At 41.8% G+C, this 19,889-nt stretch overlaps 1 protein-coding gene across 1 annotated transcript in view; it reads left to right on the top strand.

The window, feature by feature from the left end:
• Positions 1 to 518: 518 nt before the first annotated feature.
• chordc1a (cysteine and histidine-rich domain (CHORD) containing 1a) overlaps positions 519 to 19,889 on the top strand; it is a 51,171-nt gene continuing 31,800 nt past the window's right edge. The window contains exons 1-6 of the mRNA XM_059964603.1: positions 519 to 688; positions 7,701 to 7,750; positions 9,020 to 9,076; positions 13,958 to 14,106; positions 18,509 to 18,612; positions 18,881 to 18,939. Coding sequence (XP_059820586.1) covers positions 625 to 688; positions 7,701 to 7,750; positions 9,020 to 9,076; positions 13,958 to 14,106; positions 18,509 to 18,612; positions 18,881 to 18,939 — 483 coding nt within the window. The 5' untranslated portion in view covers positions 519 to 624. The remainder of the gene's footprint in view (positions 689 to 7,700; positions 7,751 to 9,019; positions 9,077 to 13,957; positions 14,107 to 18,508; positions 18,613 to 18,880; positions 18,940 to 19,889) is intronic.

Below are 19,889 nucleotides of genomic sequence, written 5' to 3'. Positions count from 1 at the left end.
CTTTTCCACACCTTGACATTACACCAGGGGATAAATATCCCTGTGTACACCTGGTTACTAATCGAGCCTTTCGAAGTATCTGTAAAGATAAGCAAAAAGGAAATGTGCTGGTGACATAAAAGATTAGGCAACCTCTCACCACTCACAAGACCCCGTCTATCCTCGGGTAATGCCCTGTCTGCAAGTTTCCTCAGTGGAACTCCTGGCCAGGCCACAGATTGAACTGAAATGAATTGACTTGATGGGCTAATCTGCAAATCCCCTGCCTAGACCATACTCCCACCCATATTCCTTAATTATCCACTCAAAACCTTTACCAACTTTGCTGATATATTCCCAACAATTCATTAAAAGAGAATCAGTAAAATGGGACACCCCCACCCTACCACAGAAGTCCGGTAGGCAAAGTTCAGCACTCTGCTACTTACACCGCCCTGCGGTAAACCTGGCAAATTCTAGAACACGTTGCGGCCGCCCGCGCATGCGCGCTGACGTGCGGCGGGGGCGGGATGGAATGTTCGCGAACAAGTGCGGAAGGAGCCGAGAGCTTCCGGAGAGCGGCGAGTGGTGCCGGCCGGCGGCCGCAGATTCGCCGGGTGCTGATCGTGGGCTGGTGCCGCCGCGATGTCCCTGCTGTGTTACAACAAGAGCTGCGGGCAGCGCTTCGACCCCGATGAGAACAGCGATGGTAAGCGTGAGGGCCGGAGACTGGGTTTTATCCCCACACAGCCGCGGTCTTTAGCCGTTGTGCTAGCTGTTCCGACTTTCATTGCGCTGTTTATGGGACACGGCGTGCCGGTAGGTGGTTTAATTTTTGTAAGACGGCACATGTCGTGTCTGCCGTCCCGGCCTGACTTTGCGGTGCTTCACCTGGATCCCATCAATCTTTTCTCAGCCCTTCCTCAATTTTGGCCACCTTGATAGCGGTAAGGAAATGTGAAGTCATTAAGGTGTATGATAAAAACCAAGCGGCAAGTACTAAGATCTGCAAACAGTCTCAAGAGCATCAGTTATTATCCTTTGCTTCCTGATACTGAGTTGGTTTTCAATCCAGTTTACTATTCTTCAAGAAATCCCATTGCTCCCCCTTCAGCAAACTCTGTTGCTCTTACTAAAGCGGAGGGACAAAGTCCAAAATGAGATTGAAAAAAACATAGAAAACCTACAGCACAATACAGGCCCTTCGGCCCACAAAGCTGTGTCTAACATGTCCTAGGCTTACCCATAGAACTCTATCTGGAGTGGTTTACATCAGCAGTTCTTTGGAGTTGCTGGACGATTCCTCAATGTCAAGAGTATATTGTTGGGAATAAGATTTGAATTTGTCAGGAGAAGTGTTGCAATTCTCAATAATGAGGAAGAGAAGTTGTTTTAGTTTTGCAAATGAGTCGCTGATGTTCGTGTATCACGTGTTGGGGCTCTGATTAGCCTCTGGCAGCCATGAATTCCTTTATGTCAGATAAGGCTTCAATTTCTCCTGCCCACTGCCTTTCAACTTCAATTGAAGTAGTCTTCAATTTTGCTTGTACTGTTTATAGCCATCTTAGCATATTGTTTTGATGTACTTGACATTTTGAAGTTCTCTTGTGGCTTCTCTTTGGATCAAAAATAGCTAAGTAGTTGAGTAGCTCCTGAAAAAACCTCAGGCATTGTTAATAGAGAATGGGTGCAATGTTCCTTCTGAGGTGTGCACATGTACCTCTTTTGCTACTAGCATACAAAGGAATTTAAACGGCACAAATGGTTGTCACTCTCTGGCATGTTAAGTATATTATGATCGGAAACAGTTACATTCTTTTTATAGTTTCTGATGTGGATGGTGTTGACAGTGGGAAGTTTGCAGAGGTTTGGCTACAGATTTTAGAACTAGCTTATTCTGATTTTATTGAAGAAATTATTCAATGTGCATGTTATTGTCACTGGGCAACAAAAATTGCCCAACACAAGATTTTTGTGCACACTGTTCATCACAAATTAGAGGGAACATTGAACAGCTGCCATTTCTAATGGCTTCATTTATGGAAAATGAGGCTGAAACACAGAAATCTACAGCACATTACAGGCCCTTCAGCTCATAATTTTGTGTGACCATGTAACCTACTCTAGAAACCGCCTAGAATTTGCCTAGCACGTAGCCCTCTATTTTTCTAAGCTCCATGTCCCTATCTAAGAGGCTGAAAGTTCAAGGTAAATAAATTGTGGAAGTACATGTATGTTACTATGTACTACCCTGAGATTAATTTTCTTGTGGGCATTCAAAGTGAATAAAAAGAAACACAATAAATGAAACAATGAAAAACTGCATACAACAAAGACAAACAATGTGCAAAAGACAACAGACTATGCAAATAAAAAGAAAATAAAAACAACACAATAATTGAATAAACAAAGAATATCGACATGAGTTGCCATCCTTGAAAGTGAGTCCATAGGTCAGTGGTCCCCAACCACCGGGCCACGCTGGTACCGGGCCCCAAAGCGAGTGCTACCAGGCCACAAGGAAACAAAATGATTTGTTGCTATGAGTCAGCTGTACCTTTTCTCATTCTGTCACGCCCACCATTGAACTTAAACACATGGGAGGTTATTACCTGTACAAGGCCATCAGTTGCCTAAACGCAGTGATACCCCCGCACCAGGGATCACTGGTTGGCCTCAGGTAACTGGTGGCCTTGCACTGCCCCGGTATGGGGACCTCCAGCCCTTACCTTGTCCTCTCACTGTTGTGTTGCAATGATTTTATATGTTCATGCGAGGAAAATATGCGCTGTGGTGTAATATTGAATTCATTAGATAAACCTTTTTAGACACAAAATGGAGTGTATTAGCCAATTATAAGCGACTTATTGTTGACTTAGCACCTATATTCAGATTAACACCCCCCACCCCCCGTTGGCCGGTCCACAAGAATATTGTCAATATTAAACCAGTCTGCGGTGCAGAAAAGGTTGGTGACCCCTGCCATAGGTTGTGTAACCAGTTCATTGCTGGGGTGAATGAAGTTAGCCCCTCTGGTTCAAAGCCTGATGTTTGAGGGGTAATAACTTTGCCTGAACTTGGTGGTGTGAGACCTGAGGCTCCTGTACCTCTTTATGATTACAGTAGTGAGACAAGAGCCTGGCCTGGATGGTGGGAGTCCTTGATGATGGATGCTGCTTTCCTGCAACAGTACTCTTTATAGATTACCTCAGTGATGGGGAATGCTTTATCCGTGATGGACTGGGCTGATTCCGCTTCATAGGAGTGATAGCATGCAAGCCCTGCCACAGCTGCCAAGCATCCTTCTTTGATTCAGTGTTGTCTGCAATTGCCACTTTGCATGTGAGATGGCTTTCCAGAGGTCATACCTGAACTCCACTAATCTGGCCCTCTATGGATTGCTGATCTCTTGGTTTATCCGGGGCTTCTGGTTAGGGAAGACTAAATGATCTGTTGGAGACCATTTGTCTTTATAAAGTCTATGATAAGCATGGTGTATTCATTCAGATCCTCCTGATGAGAACTTGAACAAGGCCCAGTCCACTAATTTAAAGCAATCCCATTGCCCTTTCTGTCTCCTGCGACCGCCTCTATGCTGTCTTTACCTTTGGAGTCTTGTTCTACTTGTATGCATTGAGCTTGATAGTAGACTTTACTGTGAAGAAATGTAGTTCTTTAAGAGCATTTGTTATAATGGATGAGATTGGAAAAAAAACAATGTGAACCCCTTGTAGTTTACCTTGGCTGTATTGATAGTACTGTAATATTTACAACAGATTGAAAAGCTTGAGCATATAGACATTAAGAAAGACGATGTGCTGGAGCGTTTGGAAAGAATCAAGTTGGATAAGTCACCGGGACCAGACAAGATATACCCCAGGCTACTGCGGGAAGTGAGGGAGGAGATTGCTGAGCCTCTAGCAATGATCTTTGCATTGTCAATGGGGATGGGAGAGGGTTTGGAGGGTTGCAGATATTGTTCTGTTATTCAAGAAAGGGGGTAGAGATCACCCAGGAAATTATAGACTAGTGAGTCTTACTTAAGTGGTTGGTAAGTTGATGGAAAAGATCCTGAGAAGTAGGATTTATGAACATTTAGAGAGGCATAATATGATAAAGAATAGTCAGCATGGCTTTGTCAGGCAGGTCGTGCCTTATGAGTCCAATTAAATTTTTTTGAGTATGTGACTAAACACGTTGATGAAGGTAGAGCTGTAGATGTAGTGTATATGGATTTTAGCAAGACATTTGATAAAGTACCCCATGCAAGGCTTATTAAGAAAGTAAGGAGGCACGGGATCTAAGGGGACCTTTCTGGATCCAAAATTGGCTTGCCCACAGAAGACAAAGTGTGGTTGTAGATGTGTCATATTCTGCATGGAGGTTGGTGACCAGTGGTGTGCATCTGGGATCTGTTCTAGACCCCCTTCTCTTTGTGATATTTATAAATGACTTGGATGAGGAAGTGGAGGGATGGGTTAGTAAATTTGCTGACGACACAAAGGTTGGGGGTGTTGTGAATAGTGTGGAGGGCTGTCAGAGGTTACAGTGGGACGTCAATAGGATGCAAAACTGGGCTGAAAAGTGACACAGATGGAGTTCAACCCAGATAAGTGTCAGGTGGTTCATTTTGCAAACATGATGGCAGAATATAGTATTAGTGGTAAGTCTCTTGGCAGTGTGGAAGATCAGAGGGATCTAGGGGTCCGAGTCCATAGGACACTCAAAGCTGCTGCACAGGTTGATAATGTGGTTAAGAAGGCATACAGTGCATTGGCCTTCAACTGTGGGATTGAGATTAAGAGCCAAGAGGTAATGTTGCAGCTATATAGGACCCTGGTCAGACCCCACTTGGAGTGCTGTGCTCAGTTCTGGTCACCTCACTACAGGAAGGATGTGCAAACTATAGAAAGGGTGCAGAGGAGATTTACCAGGGTGTTGCTGGATTGGGGAGCATGCTTTATGAGAATAGGTTGAGTGAACTCGGCCTTTCATCCTTTGTGTGGTGGAGATGAGAGGTGACCTGTTAGAAGTGTATAAGATGTTGAGAGGCATTGATTGGGTGGATAATCAGAGGCTTTTTTCCAGGACTGAAATGGCTAACACAAGAGGCCACAGTTTTAAGGTGCTGGAAGAAGGTACAGAGGAGATGTCGGGGTACGTTTTTTACACAGAGAATGGTGAGTGCGTGGGATGAGCTGCTGGTGACAGTGGTGGAGGTAGATACAGTAGGGTCTTTTAAGAGACCCCTAGATAGCTACATGCTTACAAAAAGAGAGCTATGGGTAACCCTAGGTAAGTTCTAAAGTAAGTACATGTTCAGCACAGGATTGTGGGCCAAAGGGCCTGTATTGTGCTGTAGGTTTTCTGTGTTTCTATTTGAACAAAATAATGGCTTAAGTGTGTGACATAACAATAAAAATAGATGCAGGAACATTGACACCTTCAATGTTCAGTTCTTCATGGTATATTCTAGCTTGTTTCATGATCAACATGCCATTCAGTGGCATACGTTCACTTTTTCATTGTTCAATCCAATTAACACACGGTCAAGATCTTCATTTTTTGCCCTATGCAAGTGTTTTCCTGTTTTTTATTAGTTTATGGTCATCAAAGTCACTATAAAACTTAAGTAACTTGTCTTTCTGTTTCTTTATATCATATACTGTACTGAAATCCTTTTGCAATAGACAGCTTACTGTAAATTGTTTGTTGTATTTAAAGCAGATCATGTACAAGGACTTTTAAGCCCTTCTGAATATGAACACTTTTGAAACTTGCTGTTTTTATTCAAAAGGAAGTTCAACTAGAATGATTTCACCTCTAAGGAATTCTTGAATCTGAATTGTAGAAGGGGATAAAGATAAGGGGAGAAATGTGAGATGAAGAAGTGGTTCTGTTGTCAATGAAAGAGTAGAGCTGGGAGATAAAAAAGATATCTTTTGCTTTAAAAACATTAGAGTAACATGGGGCACATCTAGATGACTGCATTGTTTAATTGAACATAGGACGGTACAGAAGAGGCCCTTTGGCCCATGATGTGCCGACCTTTTAATCTACTCCTAAAATCAATCTAACCCCTCCCACCACATAGCCCTCCATTTTTTTCTTTTATCCATGTGCTTATCAAATGACATAAATGCCTCTAATGTATCTGCCTTTTCCAGTGTGACTCTTCCAAAGAGTTAGATAATTAGCCACTTCCTAAGTTCAACAAAAACCTGCCTGTGGCAATCCCCTATACTTTGATTTGCTTAATGTATGCCCCTTGTAGTAGTATAAGTGAATCTCTTGTGGTTAATTCCAACTTGGCCAACAGCTCTGTTTTCATAGTGTTAATGATTCTGATTTCAGCATTTGGTGCTTATGATGAAATCTTCCCAGCATTGTAGAAATCAAAGCAGATAAGGTGATGATTTGTAGTATTTGTAGTACTTGCAAGGATGATACTGAGCTTTCATTTGCTCATGATTTCTTCACCCCATTCCTACACTGACCTCTGTTCTTTTCCTATTTCACATATTCAGCAAAGTGTAGTGGAACTTAAAGGCACTACACATCATCCTAGTACATTGTGGGGGTTAACTCTGAATTCAATTAATTTAGATAACCAATCTTTCTAATAAAAGTTCATCAATCTGAACTTGAATTCTGTACCTAATGCTATTGCTTGATCTTTAGAGTTTATTTCCACATTCTGTTTTATTTCATATTTCAAGTATCTGCAGCAGTTTGCTTTTCCAGTGTAAACTTTGCTGTTCCATTATTTACTGTTTGTGTCCTCTTAATTGTATTACTTCCAGAAGGGTCATCTGCGATAAGCAGTCTTGTGATCCTCACCCCATCAGAAAAATCCCTTTTGTAACCTCTCCACTCTTGCCTTTTTTCTGAAACTCAAAACATCTTTGATGTATTTTTTCAGTTTTCTTGAAAGGTCACCAATCTAAAATGTTAACTGTTGCTTGTGTTGCCTGATTTATTTGAACAATAAGATTTAGCTTTGTCACAGATACAGAATATCAACCTGTACAGTGAAATGCATTGCTTGCATCAAAGATTGACGTAGTCCAAGGATATGTTGGAGGCAGCCTGCAAGTGTTGCCATGCTTCTAGTGACAGCTTAGCATGCCCACAAGTAACTAACCCTAACCATATGTCTTCAGAATGTGGAAGGAAAAGTGGAGCACCTGGAAGAAATGCGTGCAGCCGCAAGGAGAATGTACAGACTCCTTATAGAACCTGGAATCACGGGTGCTGTAAAAACGTTATGCTAACCACTACCTCTGTTGGTTTGGTCACTTAACATCTGTGTTGCTGTTCCTGTTATTTAAGTGTTAACTGAGCTGTGTTGTCCGTTGGTCCACCAATGTTTTTTTGTTTTCAGATTCCTTTATATTGTTGCTACTCTATCTCTACAGTCTCTTACAGCTCAAATCAATCTCCAATTGTCAGTTTTTCTTGCCCCGAAGTATTCCTACTGTAAGTCAAGTCCCTCCCCTTTATGGGACTGCTATTTGATCAGTTTTGGTGGCCACCTGTTTTAACAATGTCCCATTGTTTGATCGTGCTGCCATGTTGTGCCTCAATCCATGATGCAATTTGAAAAAAGACATCTGATGGACTTCATTTCCAATCTGAACTCTTGGGGCTATTGCTTAAAATAATGCTTTTGTAAAAATACATATTTCAAACAGATCAATGACTTTTTTTTGTCTTTAAAGATGCCTGTACTTACCATCCTGGTGTACCTGTTTTTCATGACGCATTGAAGGTAAGATGTTTCTTAAGATTCTATTTGTAACTACAGTGGGTACTGGTTAATTGGAACAGCTACTTTATTTGGGGCAACTCTTAAAGAACAAAAACTAGTTGAGAAAATAGCTGGGGTTTCCTGCATTTATTTGGAACACAGTGCCATTTAATTGTGGCAGGAGACTTGTAGAACATTTCTAAGTAGAGTCAGTCACATGCAAATCATGTGGTTGTTTGATGCTGCACTGTGCTTGGAACAAACAATTTTTAAATAGCGACACTTGTGTGTTTGTGTTCAAAAAGCAAAGATTTTTGTCACTAATAGTAGGTGGGTAATGAACATTAAGAAAATTCAGAAATGAACATTCAGGCTTGAAGATCCCAGAAATGGCCCGGAGTGAAAAATGAAGCAATTTCATTATTTCAAGTTGGGAATTAGAAAATATTTGAAGGTATTGACAGTCATCTTGAATATTACAATGAAAGTGAAGATTTGGAGAATGCAGTTCACTATCACTATCACTATTTCACATTGAATACTTTGATTTTTCTACGTACAGATTTCCCCAATTTACACTTGGTCAACTCATTGTTTCTCTGTACAAGCAGGTGTTTGGGAGGCCCGTGGAATGGATAGGGATACATTTGCCATCTGCTGTAGAATAGCAGGATATTTCAGTTGGTTGAGAACAGGGCATTTCCTAATGCCTTCTTTCTCTTCTCCTCTCTCTCTCCCCCCCCCCCCCCCCCCCACATAGTGATTATAAATTTTGGCAATTAATTTGTTAAACTGTGCTTTTTATTTTGGGGTGGCTTCTTTTCTCTATCAAGAGTAGTTGCATTTTGACAGATTTAGATCAAAGTGGATTTGTTTAGCAAGCTAGGTTGCCATTTTTTATGCCATTAATCTTTTCTATCTGAAATTTCTCAGTATTTTGAACACATTTAAATCTGACAGTATTCTTAAAGTAATTTAATATCGAGAGCTTGCAAAAACTATCATAGAGAACATTGATTGGAAGCATTGTGGAGAAAGCTGTAAACTTTGGGAAAATAAAACATTAAAAGTAAAATGTAAGTTTAGATAGGTAACCACTTAAAGTCTCATTAAGTATATTTTTTGTGCTGTAAGCTTTTGCATTTGTTCTTCCACCCAGCAAAACTAGATATAAGTAATAAAGAAAAGTTTATTTCACAACCACTCAAGCAATTACTGAAGGTCTCCAGTGGAATATAGCTAAAAGAAAGTAGTTAAAGTGATTTATGGGAACTTTTTTTTATTTCATAGGGGTGGTCTTGCTGTAAGCGACGAACCACGGATTTTTCAGATTTCTTGAGTATTGTGGTAAGAGAAGAGATTCTTTAAATTTTGTAAATGTTTGTTTCTTGGTTGCAGTAAATATGTTGGAATTAGAATACTGAAAATCTTTGTGTAGCAAAGCTTAGCACTTAATAATCTTAAGAGAACCTTGATGCAGGTGACATTTGGTTGATAATGAAAACTGATCTCAAGGCTCTTCTGGTGCTTCAATAGAATTACTAACATATGAGTAAATTACTGCAAGATTAAATTTAAGACCGATTGGACTTTATTCAAAAAGCTGTCATTTTTATTACAGAATCTGTTTAATTTTTTTTCTAATGAGGTCTGCTGTGGAGACATAGTGAGCAATTCAAGTTTACCAAATACTGTCATATTAATTAGTTGTAGAGTACACCTTCTGGTGCTACTTGGACACGTCTTCAGTGATGAACCCGGGGTCGTAGGATGTTTTGGGTCTTTAATCATCAGACACCTGTGCCCAGGCGACCCAGCCAGGGTTGATCAGCCCCGAACTTGTATCCAAGTGGTGCACTAATCCGGATCCACAGCCACCACAAGGCCTTTTCAGCATCCGGAATGTTCTTGGTGGCTCTTCTGCACTGCAGTTCTTTAACTCCAAGGAGTTAAATGAACGGCCAGCAAAGCCCTGTCTGGGCGGAGACACCACGTCTGGGCGGAGCGTAGTAGCTGCGATGATCTCTGGGAATTTGAGCTGCCAGTCTTGTGCAGTGGCAAGAAGCCCTCCCAAGGAGCTAGGCCGATGCTGACCCTTCTCCCCCGCTCTAATAAAGGTGATGGACTATTTGGGAGCATGTTGATTTTTGCTGTCTTGAATTGCTGTGCTGATTGCGTCCACCGTAGACCTTATGACTTGGTCATGGAACCAGCAGTATCGCCCTTCCCCCAACACCTTCGGGCAGCAAATGAGGATATGCTCCAAAGTGCCCCTCTTCTGCCACAGTTGGCAGGCTGGAGTGTTTGCCATGCCCCACCTGTGCAGGTTGGCTGGGCTTGGAAGAACTTCATAGACTGATTGGATGAGAAACTTGATGCGCAGTGGTTCAACTCTCCAGAGCTCTGTCCAGGTGAACTTGCGAGGTTCCGCTTGCTCCCATCTAGTCCGGGCACCCTGTTTGTACATGCCGGCCATCTTGCTGTATCGTTCCTCCTCCACTTCTGCTCGTATCTCGTCCTGAACCAGTTGACACTTGTCCTTTCCGCGGGTTTTGTCATAGCATGGTTTGGGAAAACAGCCCAGTCCTGCCCACCCCACCACCGCAGTGCCTCTGCTCTGTCGACAGCTTCCTGTGCCTGCCACTTCCTTCCGGTCATTACGCGGATTCCTGCCGAAGTGACTTTAACATCGGCGGAGTCTCCGTACATCACAACTTCCCTGGCTCGAGTGACTTCGAATTTCTCTGGTAGACTGCTGATGGGGAGCTGCAGCTTGGTGGAATCTCCGTACAGGGCAATGCTGCTTAAGTTCCGAGGGAGCCCCAACCACCTCCGAAGAAACTGGCTGATGCTCTTCTCTAGAGCCTCCACTGTTGGCATTGGCACCTCGTAGACTAGAAGTGGCCAGAGTAGCCTTGGCAAGACTCCGTGTTGGTACATCCAGGCTTTGAATTTTCCTGGAAGCCCAAATTTGTTAATTGCGGTGAGCCAGGTTATCAGTAGCTCCTGTTTTGTTGAAGTGCGGCTTTGTCCTTCAGGGAACTGTTGAAGATCTTGCCCAGGCTCTTGACTGGCTGTTCTGTCACTGTTGGTATCTGGATCCCTCCCAGGGTAAAGCAGAACCGGTCAGCCGCTCTTCCCTTCTTCAGGACCAGAGACCTGGACTTGGCTGATTTAAAGCTCATCCTTGCCCATGCAATGAGCCGTTCTAGCCATTGAAGGAGCCATCTGCACCTAGGGATGGATGTTGCCATCACCATCATGTTGTCCATGAATGCTCTTATGGGGGCTGCCGAGTGCCAGATCTAGATTTGGGTCCTCTACATTCCACCTCTGCTGACTTGACAATCATGGTCACAGCCAGTGAGAAGAGTGACACCGAGATTATGCAACCAGTGATTATGCCCTTCTCCAGCCAATGGCTGGCGGATGTTAGTGACCCTGAGGAGACGCTGAACCTGAAGTTGATGTAATAGTCCAGAATGAGGTTTTGGATTATCTCTGGAACATGGTGTCTTGTCAGCACTGTTTCAACGAGCTTGTGTGGGACGGATCCACAGGCATTTGTTAGGTCTAGCCAAAGTGCTGCAAGGTCTCCTCTGTTTCCCCTTGCCTCCTAGATCAGCTGGGTCACCACTCCTGTGTGCTGTAGGCATCCAGGTACTCCTGGGACCCCCCCCCCCCCCCGCCCTTCTGCACTGAGGTGTCTATGTATCCATTCTTCAAGAGGAACTCAGTTAAAAGTTGGGCCACAATCTTGAAGAAGATCTTCCCGTCAACGCTGAGCAGTGAGATGATACAAAACTGCTCGATTTTGCTTGAATCCTCTTCTGGTATCCAAACACTCACCACTTGCCTCCACTAAACAGCAACCTTTCCTCCACCAGATCACCTTTAAGATCTTCCAGAGTCGCACAACGAGCCTTGGGCACTGCTTGTAGAATTTTGTAAGGCACTCTGTTGGGGCCAGGGGTGGAACTTGCTCTGCTCCTTTGACCTCTTTCAGGGTGGACTCCGAGATGTTGAATTGGGTCACTGGTTCTGGAGGTGTCACCAGTGCCTCACAAGGGCCGAGGTCCTGCTTTCTCAAGGCCTCACTGAAAATGATACTGAGATGGTGGTTTATCTCCTCAACAGAATGAGGTGGCTGCTTTGCTTCTGTCCCAGTATCCTCTTGGTGAAGCTGAAGGGATTGGTAATGAAAGCACTGCGCTTTCACGCCCTCTCCTTGCCCTTCCTTCGGTGCCACTCAGCCTGCCTGAGTGTGATGAGCCTCCTCCTTATGATATCTGTGAAGTCTGACAGGGCAGTTTTCTCCTCCTCCTCAGCCAACTTAAAATGGTGCTTCAGAGATTTGAGTTCTTGTCTCAGCTGGCTGAACTAAAGTTCCCTCTGGTTTGGTCTCACTGGATTACTTGTTCCATGCTTTTCCTTGATGCCAAACCATTCTGAGCCTATGCCCATTATGAGGGTCCACATAGTCTTGAGCTCTGGTCAGCATTGCCCTTCGATATCACCTCCAGAATCCTGTCTACATCTTCATCCAACTGAAGCCACTCCTTGTTAGTGGCAAGCCACTTCACCTGATGCTGTTCCAGCTTCCTGCTTAGTGGGGTGACTTGTGTTGCTTGGAGGTTCCGGGCACTGTGGGGTGACTCCAGGCCTGGCACCTCCTTCGTCTGACCAGGTTCTGTAAGTCAGCACCACAGAACTTGTAGTACTAGCTACCATTCCTGTGTGTTGTTTCACTTGTTCCCCCCTCACGCAGGCCATCTTTGTCTGGTGGATCTTCAGACTTCTCAGGTTTTTGCATACCTTGCCGCAGATACAGACTGCGCTCATGGTCAATGGTCCATTCGCTTGAGTTGTTGCCAACAGATCTGTCCAATTGGGTTGCTTATCCTACCCCACCCCTCCCCCTGGGCATCCCTGAAGGTATGTTTCAGAAGGGTTTTTTTGTACCTTGTTTGTCCGGCTGTCACCATTCTATTCATGGACATCATCCAGACTTTCCTAGAAGTCACTGGCTGAGCTAGATGTGGTAGTTGTAGAATACACCTTCTGGTGCTACTTGGACATGTCTTCAGTGATGAACCTGAGGTCATAGGATGTTTCGAGGTCTTTAATCATCAGACACTTTTGCCCGGGCGATCCAGCCAGGGGTGATCAGCCCCTGACTTGTGTCCAAGTGGCGCACTAATCCACGGATTCCCCCCCCCCCAGATCCACAGCCACCACGAGGCCTTTTCAGCAGCCTCCAGAACGTTCTTGGTGGCACTTCTTCACTGCAGTTCTTTAACTCCAAGGAGTTAACAATATAATGGCCACTGGAAATGTGTCAAATTTAAATGTGTAACTAATTGGCTGAGCTATTGAATTCATTCACATCTGATAACTTTTAATGACAAAAACGTTAATGATTTGTGTTATGAGTGACTTGGAGAAGGTTTACTGTTATATCTGTGGTTTCCAGTTCTTATTGCACATCTTTCACCAATTATTTTTTGCATGTTTTGTCATTTTACATCAAATGCCACTAAGACATAAATGTATCAAAATAATGATGAAAATTTGAGAAGTGTGTGTTGTATTTTTTTTCTGATTCTATTTAAGTTCCTGGCAGAATTCTAGAATCCTCTTCATTCTGTCCACTCAAGTAATGGATGTACATTTTTCTTCCAAAATTGATTATAAACTTTTAAAATCCAAAGGACAGCACAACAAGGTAAAGCCCTCAGAGCCAGTCAAAACTGAAGTGAAGAACTTTCAGAATTGATGCCAACATCCAAAATTTCCCCACTAAGTAGTTAGAATATCATTTGTCACTTGGTGAAAACAGATGTTACACTCATTTATGATTCTTTAGTTCTTCGGTAGCTGCAATTACAATGGGACTATTTTTCAGATGGTAATGCTAGTGCTTCAGGGAGCTAGTTTCTATCAATGTGTATCTCTGCAGTATTTTCCAAGCTTTTTTTAAATAGAAGATGTAGTGAAGAGATTGTGTAAAATGACAAAATTAAAGCTCTTTTGGTTTTGATGAGCTACTTGAGTTAACTTGTCAATTTTGGTTTAATGCAAGGTATTCAGATTACTTGCTGAAATTGTCAGTGCCACCATAGAAAGGCTATGTTAGGTGAGACCTGATCTGACAGCATCCTTACTTTCACTTTGTTTCAGGGAAATTATATAATTTGTATGTAAAAGGTAAAATTTTTAACACTCTAGGGTTGCACCAAAGGACGGCACAACAATGTAAAGCCCCCAGAGCCAGTGAAGCCTGAAGTGAAGACCTCTTCAGAATCAGTGACAAAACCCAAAATTAATGAGAATGTTGTCCAGAACAGAAAACCAGTTGAAACAATTATAAGACCAAGGTAAATGATTATTTAAAATAGAAAGTGAGTTAAAAGGCAATGTTGTTTTTTGTTTATAGTATATTGAAAGAATGCACCTAGAAACCATATTGTGTTAGAATATAAATTGCTCTAGTTTGTAAATTAGTTCATCTGCAAGTTCTTCAGGTTGCAATTTCTGCAGTTTTTTTTAAAAAAAATTTATTTTTGATTTTCCTTAACATCAGCCATCTTTCATGGGCAAGGCTATGCTTCATCTCAACTAAAATTGAAACTGATTTTTTTTGGAAAGAGGCAATGTGTGTTCCTTTCTGCAATTGAAGAATGCACTAAAAATTGTACAGAATTCCATTGTATTTCACGAAGTACACAGCAGATGCTGTGGTCAAATCCACATGTACAAACAAAGTGGATGAACTCAGCAGGTCGGGCAGCATCCGTGGAGCTCGAGCACCTCCACTCCTTCCGCCACAGCAGACAGGATCTCCCGGTTGCCACCCACTTCAACTCTCCTTCACATTCTCATTCGAATATGTCCATACATGCCCTCCTCTACTGCCATGATGAGGCTAAACTCAGGTTGGAGGAGCAACACCTCATATACCATCTGGGTAGTCCTTAGTATGAACATAGAATTCTCCCAACTTCTGGTAATTCCCTCCCTCTCCCTTCCCCGATCACACTTTCACTCTGCCTCCTCTTCTAGCTGCCTATCATCTCTCTCCTGATTCTGCCTTCTTCTACTACCCATAGTGCTTTCCCCTTACACTCCTCCTTCACCTCTCCGACCTATCCCCTCCCCCACCCCTTGATCTTTCCTCTGATTGGTTTTTCACCTGCACCTTCCCCCACCTTCCTTGTAGGGCCCCTGCCCCCTCTCTCTTCAGTCCTGACGAAGGGTCGCGGCCCGAAACGTTGAGTGCTCGTTTCCACGGATGCTGTCCGACCTGCTGAGTTCATCCAGCTTGTTTGTACATGTTGTTTCCATTGTATTTGCCTGATATCTCCAAACTGGAAAAAAAATAAACTGAACAATTGCTAAAATGTTTCGATTTGGCTATGCAGGAGTTCTGATTTCTAGTGCTGGCATTGATCTTAAACCAGCTTTGGTGACTAATTGGAAATGCGAGACTGAAGATGCTGTAGTTTAGAGCAGCACACAGAGAGCTGGAGGAGTTCATCAGGTGAGGTGGCGTCCATGAAGGCAAATGGACAGTAGATGTTTTGGATTGAGTCCCTCAGATGTACAGTCAACATTTTGGATCTCGACCCTTCATGCAGAATGACTGGGTGTTCATGTTGACACCCTTCATCTAAATGAGTTGATTGACCATTTTCCTTCATAGACACTGCCTTACCTGCTGAATTTCCCCAGCTATTAGCAATAATTACTTCCCTACTGTACTGTACCTTGTCCTGTTCTGTTTTAGATTGACACCTCATGGGGTACAATAGAGTAGCAAGATATTCCTCAAAGTTCAAGTTATGCGGGGGGAGGGGAATCTACTTGAGCTTGTGGTAATGAAAATCTTGTGTTGTCTGCAGATTTACTAATCAGCCTATCTACAGTTTTGACTGAATCATTACCCGCAATGATCCATGCGGAATACCACTGTCAGACTCTAGTCAGATTATCCTTTTCACCTCTACCCTCTCTCTTTTATGGCCAAACCAATTTTGAATCCAATAATGAGTCACATTGGATCTTGTACACCTAAATCTTTTGGATCAAGTAGTGTCAAATTTTGTCTTATGGAAATCTAAGTATGCTACATATATGTATTCAACTATTATCAATTCTCTGTCAAGCAAATTTGCCAAATCTTTCATAAAACCACATTAACTCAGTTTCAATATATTTAGCTTTCCTTTCAAAAAAAAATGTTGTTCCTCTTGACACCGTATGGCACATTGGGTGGCAACCTTGTCCTTTAGCATTTGTTTTTATATGAGGCCAAGTTGCTAGCTCGATGTTCAGCCAAGCACGGATGGAAGGTGTGCAAGGAGCCAGCCGGGTTTGAACCCGGAACCATTCATCTGGAAGTCTGGTGTGGATGCCTCTACACCACCAAAAAAAAGTTACTTCCAGGTTATTGACTTGGGTATCTTGTTGGCAATTACTTTTAAGCTAACTAGATTGTAGAGCTTTACTTTCTGCACTCCTTTTTAATTTAAGAGAGTCACAGGATACCAAGTTTTGAAAATTTTCATCCAATGTATCCATATCAGTTTCTGGTGATGTGTCTGCCTATAGCCTTATGAGTTTCTTCAATCTTCTGATCAGGATTATTGAAAGCTTCTTCCTGTTATTTGAAATCAGACTTTTACCTTGGGGATTTTTGCACTCCACAAATTCTATGATGCCCTTGCCAGTTCGATTCATTCATTCAATACCTAGATTCAAATCTATTACAATAATTGCAATTCTCTTTACACATTCCCTAAAGATCACCCCCCCCCCCCCATTAATACCACACTTTTGAATAGTCAAATTTTGAGGCTCTGTAATATACTTCCACCTGTGGTGTACTTTCCCTTGCTAAACATGATTTTAATCCAAGCCGATTCTATGTTGCTATCCACTGCCTCTATATCACAACAACTGCTCCGATTCCTTCCTTGTTTAATAATGGACATTGTATAACTTGGAATATTGAACACTAGGTCCTGGTCACACTGCAGCCATGGCTCCATAGTCAATGCTAGATAGCAACATACTGTATAAGTATGATTTGTGCCAACCCTTCCATCATAGTGTCAGTACTAGATGCATTCAAATATGATTTCTTTAATTTTTAATAGCAGTGTATTTGGTCTGTGGCATAACTTTTCTATTTTTGATCCAGCCTGTCACACTTGGCTTACCAATTTCTCATGTCATCCAGTACCACTGTACTCTAATTTCCTCTTGATTAATTAAACAGCTTGTTCCATCCTCTTTTAGTTTAAAGCCTCATCTAGATCCATATTTCTGTGATTTGCCAGGATACTGGCCCCAGCGCAATTCAGATCCCAGTAGAATAGCTCTCTTCTTTGCTGCTTGTGGTGCCGTGTCCCATGATTTAGGACCCATTTTTCCCACACCAATATCTGAGGCATTCATTTGCATTTAACCATATTTGTTTGCCCCTAGTCAATTTGTGAGTGGCCCAGGTAATATCCAGATATTATCACCCTTGTGATTTTTGCTTTTCTGTGTACCTCAAGTTCCTCAATCTATCGACAGAAGTTCCTTTGTAGTCCTACCTGTGTCAATACTGTCTACGTGGGACTACAACAATAGGAGCCTCCCTTTCCTGTTTCAAGTTCTCCAGTCCAGAAGAGGTTTCTGCCTGGTGCTATGATTAAGGATAACATATTCTTTTTTTGTGTGGAGAATAGTCTGATCCCTTTACTGGAAATCAGTGGACTAATTATGCTTATCTTTGCTCCTCCAACTTCAATGGCTCCCTCGGCCTTGGATACAATTTGCACTTGCTGTCTCCCCTCTTGACCACACAGAGCAAACACCTTATACTGGTTGAAGTAAACAGTGTGGCATGGGGGCAAGCAAGCAGCAATTTCAGGACAATAAATGATCTCCCTCCCACAGTTAATATAACCTGAGGAAGTTTTGTTTTTAAAAACCTGGCATTGGTTTTTGAATTGTTTGAACTTGCTCTGATGGCATAGTGAGGTTCATCTGCAGTGTGCTAAGACATTAAGGCAAATGTAATCATCACTAATAAAGCTTATTAGAACATTGATTAATAAAGCACAGGAACTAGTACTTCAACCTATCATGTCTGCATCAACCATGATGCCAGTGTAGCTGTTCATGTTACTCTTCCCTGATTTGTTCTTGTATGTGTCCAAATGCCACTTAGTAATTGCTATTGTATCATATTGAACACGAGTGTTGGGTCATGTAAGAAAAATGAGCATGCCTAGTTTTACCTGTATTCATGCTGTTGATGAATTTGTGAGTGGACATTAAGTACAGAATAGAGCTTTCAAATAAGATTTTATATTTTGGAATATTTGCCAACTGTTGTAATTAGAATATTTGCTAACTTGGATTTGAGAAAGCAGGAACATATTCAGTTTTCCAGATTTTTAAACTTAACATATTATCTTGGGAATCATTTTTAATGAGTGGGCAGGGGGTGTCTTGTATTTCAAATGCTCTGGGTATAAGATCATTCCAATATTCTTTAGTTGAGAATTGATAATACTTTTGAAGTTCTAAGGAAAGTTTGTTTCTATCTGTTAAATTATTATGTTAGTATTCTTGATGGCAGACTTGCTAAGCTGTCATAACTTGTTTTAAAAAGCATACAGGAGGCAAGTGATCTTGATATCTTTACAAATTTGAATTGAATTTATTATTAAATGATGACCACACAAAAATATACCATGTTTTTGTGTTTTTTTTTACCATTAGTCCAGATGCTCCAATGGTAAAATTGGAACAAAAGGTTTCTCTAACATTGAAGAAAGCACTGGAAAAACTAGCACTAACTGTTAACAATGGATCAGAAAATAAAGGCAAGTCATTTTGGACTTTCTTAAAATGCTGCTAATCCAAGTTTGTAATCTACATTGATAATTGCACTTGAGTGCCATTGGTTAGAAACAATGATGAGCTAAGATGAAGTTTCAAATATTATCTGTTTTTGTGTTGTTAGCATAAATGTGAGGAGTTACATTATGAAAACTGCACATTTTTGAAACTGATGATTTTTAATCATGTTCTCTCATTTTCACTCTGGAAATTGAATATTCATAATTTCTTAAAAATTGCATGCTTTTTCAGGACCAGAAACTAAAGAAATAATGATTGGAACCACATGTAAAAATGCAGGTTGTAATAAGGTAAGCTTTGATATAAAAATGTATCTTTAGTGCAGTTTTAATGCCACTGTGTTAATTTTTTTTAATAGAATGGCTATTGCTAGTGAAAACCGCACTCATTGCTTACTTTTAGTTACTCTTAAAAAGCTGAAGCGCTGTCATGTTGAAGCACTGCAGTGTTTTGTTGGGATTGCTAATTCAGAATCAAGTTTATTATAACTGACATGTATGTTGTGAAATGTGTTCGTTTGCAGCAGCAGTACAGTTCAGAGACTTGAGCACTATGCAAACATTTTTTTTAAAAAGTACTAAACGCAGAAGTAGTGTTCATTGACCATTTGGAAATCAAAGGCAGAAGTAAAAAAGCTGTTCTTAAGTTATTAAGTGTGGGTCTTCAGGCTTCTATACCTCCTCCCAATGTTAGTAACTGGAAGAGGGTATATCCTGGATGGTGTGGTGTAGTGATGGATGCCTCTTAAAGATTTCATCATCAGTGAAGGGGGTTGTGTCCATGATGGAACTGGGTGAGGCTGTGTCTACAACTCTCTGCAGCTCTTGGGATCCTGTGCATTGGATTCTCTGTACCAGCCTGTGATGCAACCAGGCAAATCAATAGAAAGATGTGACATAAGATCGGAAAATGTTGAATCCTTGTGGGTTGTGTTAAGAAACTGCAAGGGAAAAGGACCCTGATAACAGTTGTATATAGGCCTTCCAACAATAGCTGGGATGTGGACCACAGTTTACAACGGGAAATAGAAAAGGCATGTCAAAAGGGCAATGTTATGATAGTCAAAGGAGATTTCAACATGCAGGTCGATTGAGGAAAATCAGGTTGATAACAGATCTCAAGAGAGTCAGTTTGTTGTTGAGCCTACTAGGGGATCAGCTATACTGGATTGGGTGTTATAAAATGAACTGGAGATGATTAGGGAGCTTAAGGTAAAATAACCCTTAGGAACCAGTGATCA

Source organism: Hypanus sabinus, chromosome 3, assembly GCF_030144855.1.
Source record: "Hypanus sabinus isolate sHypSab1 chromosome 3, sHypSab1.hap1, whole genome shotgun sequence".
NCBI lineage: Eukaryota > Metazoa > Chordata > Chondrichthyes > Myliobatiformes > Dasyatidae > Hypanus > Hypanus sabinus.
This window is presented reverse-complemented; position numbering and strand designations above follow the sequence as displayed.